General features: G+C 34.6%; 1 protein-coding gene across 1 annotated transcript; it reads left to right on the forward strand.

The window, feature by feature from the left end:
- The first annotated feature begins 247 nt into the window (after window positions 1-247).
- On the forward strand, window positions 248-5,310 carry LOC144444591 (acireductone dioxygenase-like). The gene is made up of 4 exons (XM_078134072.1): window positions 248-467; window positions 1,934-2,053; window positions 3,375-3,554; window positions 4,042-5,310. Exons 1-4 carry the CDS (start codon window positions 348-350, stop codon window positions 4,162-4,164), a joined length of 543 nt encoding a protein of 180 aa, XP_077990198.1. The 5' UTR covers window positions 248-347; the 3' UTR covers window positions 4,165-5,310.
- The last annotated feature ends 960 nt before the right edge of the window (window positions 5,311-6,270 follow it).

Consider the following 6,270-nt stretch of genomic DNA (forward strand, 5'->3'; position numbering starts at 1 on the left):
AACAGCACTTTAATTTAAAACAAAAACAAAAAAACCTTTCAATTCAATGGATTAGAAAAAATATTGAATTTAAGAAAATATTTTAGAAAGATATTTCTTATATTTATAATTTTATTTGACGAAACAATATGCCTATCCTTTCAGCCTGCGCCTGCGCTGACGACCTAGCTAGTCGTATTGCTAGTCGAACTGTTCTGACCTTGCAACGTGACACCAACTAACCCCGTTTTAGGTCAATTTATATTGTGTACTGCGCAGTCGTTAGCACAGTTGCATTATCACACATACACGGCGCGGAGTTGCGTATACACGGTGTGTTCTAGTTGTGATAGCAGTGATAAATCGAAATGGTTCGAGCATGGTATATGGACGATTCTGAGGATGATCAACGCAAGGAACACATGACTGATCCCCCACAGTTTCTCGACTTGGAGTATTTGAAGGAACAGGGTGTTTTATACTGGAAGGTAATGTACGAATTACTATTACGTGTTTTATGCCATCTGAGTGACCTTCAAATACAACGTGTCCGCCCTCGCCCTCGTGTTGTATGGGAGTGAGTGACAGTGTTTGTGCACTTGGGGTGATTACCACTGTTTGCAACCACGTGGCCAATTGCACACCATTGAAATATCTTACATAAAATGACAATAATAATATCTTTATTACAACTGTGTCCATATTGACAGACGTCAGTAGATTACAATAAAGTATAAAGTAGAACACTTCAACGTATACAGAAAAATGAAAAATGAACAAACCGAAGAGGTACAATTTCACAATTTTAAAGTCAGCACAACTTACTAGTTATACAGATAAACATGTAATAATGAGACTCATAGGTGTGTGTGTGTGTGGGGGGGGGGGAGGTATATCAAAAAGGCCTGAAAGGTAATAAATGTATTTTTTTCAGTGTATATCATTATATGAGGCAACGCTGAGTCTACCACTGTACCAGTATCACACTCAACAAGCTGATACCATGTAGCTCCATTGTTGTAAAGAGTGAGTCCCAGCTATTGTGTTGTCAGTGTTTATACAATATTTGTGATACAATGTATTCATAATCAATGGTCATGGTAATACACAGGTTTTCAAATGTTCATAGTTGACCAAATAGGAGGTGTCTTGGCAAAATTGAAACGCGTTGTAACATTTTGGATACATGAACAAAACTCACTACCCTATTTCAATACAGAATAGACATTCTTTGTCATTCAAAAGTACAGACATAAAAGCCATCTCATTTGTGTATGAATAAGGTGATCCTGACCTACTAATACTATAAACTATTTAAGACCTACCAACCCGTTAAAGGTCAAGGCTAGCTTTAGGTCATCTCACTTCAACCATGGAACGTGGAAGTATCAATGAGACTCTATAATACATGATCCATGCTTCAACCACAGACAAATCAGTATTTCCCTTAACAAGAACATTGTACCCTTTTCTAGTTTCTGAGTACCATCTTGCTACAAAATAGAAATGTTATTTTAGACCAATACAAGATTTAATACCATAAAACACTCCACAGATTTAGTAAGCAATCCGTTTTGAGAATCAGGAATCCCAACTTACTTAGGGGGTCACACTAGTCTCTTCTTCAACCACAAACAAATGTCACCACTCATTCTCAGCCCTATTGTGAAAAGAGTCACAATATTGATAGTGTGAAATTAATAAAACATTTTCAGACTTAATGAAAATTACCAGAGAAAGGACTGACATCCTTTAGATATCACTTTTGATATCTAATTTCAAAAACACAATAATTATTAGTCATAAAATTTGACAGGGAAATTTTAATACCAATTATCAACACAATATTGAGGCTAAAAATAGCCATGTTTTATTTACCTCTGTTAACAGTATAAATAGAATATTGGTTAGGGTGTACATGTTTAGTAATAAATCAATAAACTTCTATTCTCAGTTGGATGTGGACAATCTAAAAGAGGAAGGAACATTGGATAAGATTAAGACTGAGCGTGGGTATACCTATGAAGATGAAATCGAATGTACTCCAGAGAAACTAGAAAACTATGAACAGAAGGTAAATGCATGCATTTTATACCTATTTTAGTGTTATGTGCTTATAATATCTATCTATTATTATGTTGTTGTGCTTATATTATCTGTCTTTCTGTATGTGTATCTCTGTCTGTCTGTCTGTCTGTCTGCATGTCCAGCCACCCATCCATCTATCCAGCCATCCCTGCCTTGTACGTCCATCCGTCTGTCCGTCCATCCATCCATCCATCCGTCCATCCATCTGTCCCTGTCTGTCTATATGTTTGTCTGTCTGTCTTCTTGCTCACCGACATACCTACCTACCTACCTACCTGTCTTTCTGTCTTTCTGTACATGTCTACATGACTGTCTGTCAGTCTATATGCTTGCATAATTAACACTAACATTGATATATGTGTATATTTATGTCTGTATGTCCCATATTCTCACATTGCAAAATAAGCAAATAGAAATTACTGAATGTCATATGTATCATCATATGTGAATGTGATTATAGAATTGAGGAAATGGTTTCACATGTATTAGGGACCGGTCAGTTTCTTCGGCCTGGGGGGGGGGGGGGGCAGTGGATTTGTAGGGGGGTCACTCTGTTTTTGAAATTGGCAGTAGGGGGAGTCATGCTGTTTTGAAAATTGTGGATAGTAGGGGGGGGGGGGTCATTGTGTTTTGGAATGTGATGGAAGAAAAAAATCCTTTTCTACAATGGCATATAGCTTTGTCTGAAATGTGGTACATGTAAATATTTGTTCTTGTCCCTGTTTCTTACATAAATTCTTTAATATTACTTATTTAGTTCAACCATAACTACATATACATATACAGACCCCCTAGGACCCCCTATAAGAGATGTACATATTCCCTTCTCAAGCTTTCCCCCTACTTTTCACTGTCAGATGCTATTTAACTCCTTTTGGAATATATTACTCCAGCGGTGTAGTCAATAATTATGATTATGATAGTGCTAACTCAGGATCTTATAAAGTAGATGCAAGACAGTCAAACAGTCCATACTGAGTCATGATCAAAAAAATACTTGTCATGTGAATATTATATGGGGGGGGGGGGGGGGTTATCATGTTTTTAGAATTAAGTGATAGGGGGTCAGCTTGTTTTTGGTTTAACAGATAAGTGGGGGGGGGGTCAGTGACTTTTTGTCAGCCCGATTTAAGAATCCACGTACCCCCCCCCCCCCCAGGCTGGAGAAACTGACCGGTCCCTTAATCAGGAAAGTTGCACTCATATCAACCCGTGTCTGCACTCCAAATAGATATGTCCTGTGATCTTCATACTCAGATTTTGCAACTTTAATATTTACAGCTAATTATTTTGTCATATATTTCCAGTTGAAGATATTTTTCATTGAACATATGCATGCTGATGAGGAAATTCGCCTCTTCATGGATGGCAGCGGATACTTTGATATCCGAGATAAAAATGACAAATGGGTGAGAATTGAATGTGTCAAAGGTGATATGTTGATTCTACCAGCTGGAATCTACCACAGGTTCACTATGGATGAAAAGGTAAAGTTACATACATTATACACATTTACTGAATTTACTTTCTCACCCCCCCCCCCCCCCCCCCTTATTCAGTGAGATATGAGCTGTCATGCCACCAATTCTCTAGTAGTGAATAGGAGACTGGTTAGGGCTTATTTGCTAACTCCACCCCCCTTTTTATCATAACCTTCATTCTATAATGTTATATGTTTTATAGTGATTTAATTCTTTTACGTGATACTTTCCCGCTATTCTCAAACTACTTAAATATTATATGTACAGTACCCTGGCAAAGAAGTAGAATAGCACAGCTGCCCTTTCTCCTTCCTAAACTCCCTTGAGAAGAGACAAACTCTGCACCCTCTTTACCTTAAGCCCATTGGATTACCAATCTCTGTCTTACCTGGTTTCTATGTGTTTGTCTGCATTATGTAATTTCCAAGCTATATTCTTCATCTTGAGTAATTTCTATATAATTGGGGTTTTCCATTATTATTTATATTTACAGGACTATACAAAAGCCAAGCGTTTCTTTGTTGGTGAACCAGTATGGACCCCACACAACAGACCATGTGAAGAACACCCAGCACGAAAGGGATATGTGGAGAATTTCCCATCATCCGCCAAGTAACTTCTATTCAACAAGCAAAACGTCGTTAACTCTGAATTGAGTATATTTTACTCTAGGCATAGTAGAATATACCATTTCTTGGTATTTAGGGTACTTAAGACTTTCAAATGTATTCAAGAAGATAACTCTTTGCTCTAATTTCTGTATCTTTTGGAACTTCTTTGCTGAGGTACTTCTTATTAATATCATTTTAATGTTAGGGTTTATGGAATTTATAAGCTTAAGATTGATGGAAAAGATGCCATATCACGAAGAGGTCAGAGGTCACCAGTAATATATATATGTCTGTCATAATCATGTTTTAAATATAGTACAACCAGGACATGTCAGTTAAACATATCTGAATGAAGTGATTGTTCAAACACTGTGATATGAGTACAATAGACTGGTATACAAGCTTGAACTGATAATTGTAAAGTCAATATAGAAATATAACCTCGGTCTGACCTATGATGTATTCAATGGACACTATTAGCAGAGACAGTTGACAGTTTACTGTTTATCATTTTCATTTATTGTCACATTCCTAGGAATGACATTATTTTGTAGAACTCAAAATATTTTCATTTTAAAGTGACATTGATGGTTCTTCTATGTAATGATTTCATATTTTGTTATCATTGATTTTCTGTAGTGGAACTTATTTCATCTTAGGAAGTACATCATCTTGTAAGATTACAAGATAAGGCATAGAATTTGGTACATACACTGATGATATGAAAATACACACATCCTGTATAGCCGGTTGATATTATATGTTTTCTAAAGAAATAAATTCAGTTACAAAAAAGAAGAGAAACAGAATAGTGATGCTATCCTCCTCAATCTTGTCTCTATAATGTGTTTTTTTTTAAATAAATAAAACACTTGATATTAGAATGGTAAAATTGAAGTCTTGGCGTTCTTTTAATATACAATTTCATAAACATACATCATTTGACAATTTTTTGACTATTCAAGATGATTGGATGTTTAATTTTTACGATTTTTTTTTACGCTTCTGGAAGTGATGCGTCTGTGTGTGTGGGGGGGGGGGGTGCCCCTGTCTTGTATGTGCACGTCTCTGTGTCTGTCATGATTTTCTCAAAACCTTTTGCTCAAATCAAATGAACTTTGGCACCAACGTTTTTAGGGGGATGGCTACAACTGATTAGGTTTTCGTAAGCATGCCATGAACATTAAAGATGTATTTGCATAAATACTAAGTTTCTGTAATAAAGCATATTTCAGTAATGCATGCTACAAATTGTATATAATTTTGTGTATACGTTGATGGTTAGCTTCTAACCATAATGAGTAATTTGCTAATTAATGATTTTCGGTAATGAGGCAATAATACCTGGTTCAATATAATCCTACAGTGTCATATAATTTGGTAGATACACTGATTATAAGAAAATACACACATGCTGTATAGCCGGTATATATATATATATATATATATATATATATATATATATATATATATATATATATATATATATATATATATATATATATATATATATATATATATATATATATATATATATATATATATATATATACATATAACTTGGTGAGTATCAATCTGCTAAGACAGTGCTCTATACCGCAGTGGCAGAGCGTATATATATATATATATATATATATTGCTTTGGTAGTACTGGAACTCTTTCTTGGTTGTAACTCGGAGTTTCACGCATTGTGCGATCATCAGACAACTCTGGTTTCTACTCTCTGGGTGTGCTGTTTATATAGAGTGTAGACAATAGAAATATCATCACTATTGTCTGTGTTGGTGGGTTGGTATATATATGTATATGTATATGTATATATATATATATATATATATATATATATATATATATATATATATATATATATATATATATATATATATATATATATATATATATTTGAATATTAATGTTATTTGCATAATTGATTAAATTTACAAATTAAGTGATGTACTATGTATGGTGTAGTTTAGAATTTCGCTATCTAAAGGAACTAATCGAAAGGCCTTATGGAAGGCATTCAGTTTAAATCTGTTTTTTAAAGACAGCTATTAAGATATGACCCTGAAGAAAAATGTAATGCTATTTTATGGGCACATGAATTATT

This window comes from Glandiceps talaboti, chromosome 13, assembly GCF_964340395.1.
Source record: "Glandiceps talaboti chromosome 13, keGlaTala1.1, whole genome shotgun sequence".
Classification (NCBI taxonomy): domain Eukaryota; kingdom Metazoa; phylum Hemichordata; class Enteropneusta; family Spengelidae; genus Glandiceps; species Glandiceps talaboti.

Bases quoted from the DNA above. Each gene is read 5' to 3' on its own strand.
- LOC144444591 (XM_078134072.1), top strand. From the start codon at position 348: ATGGTTCGAGCATGGTATATGGACGATTCTGAGGATGATCAACGCAAG. The intron at 2,054-3,374 runs GTAAATGCATGC...ATATATTTCCAG, and splicing joins TAGAAAACTATGAACAGAAG to TTGAAGATATTTTTCATTGA. The intron at 3,555-4,041 runs GTAAAGTTACAT...TTATATTTACAG, and splicing joins GGTTCACTATGGATGAAAAG to GACTATACAAAAGCCAAGCG.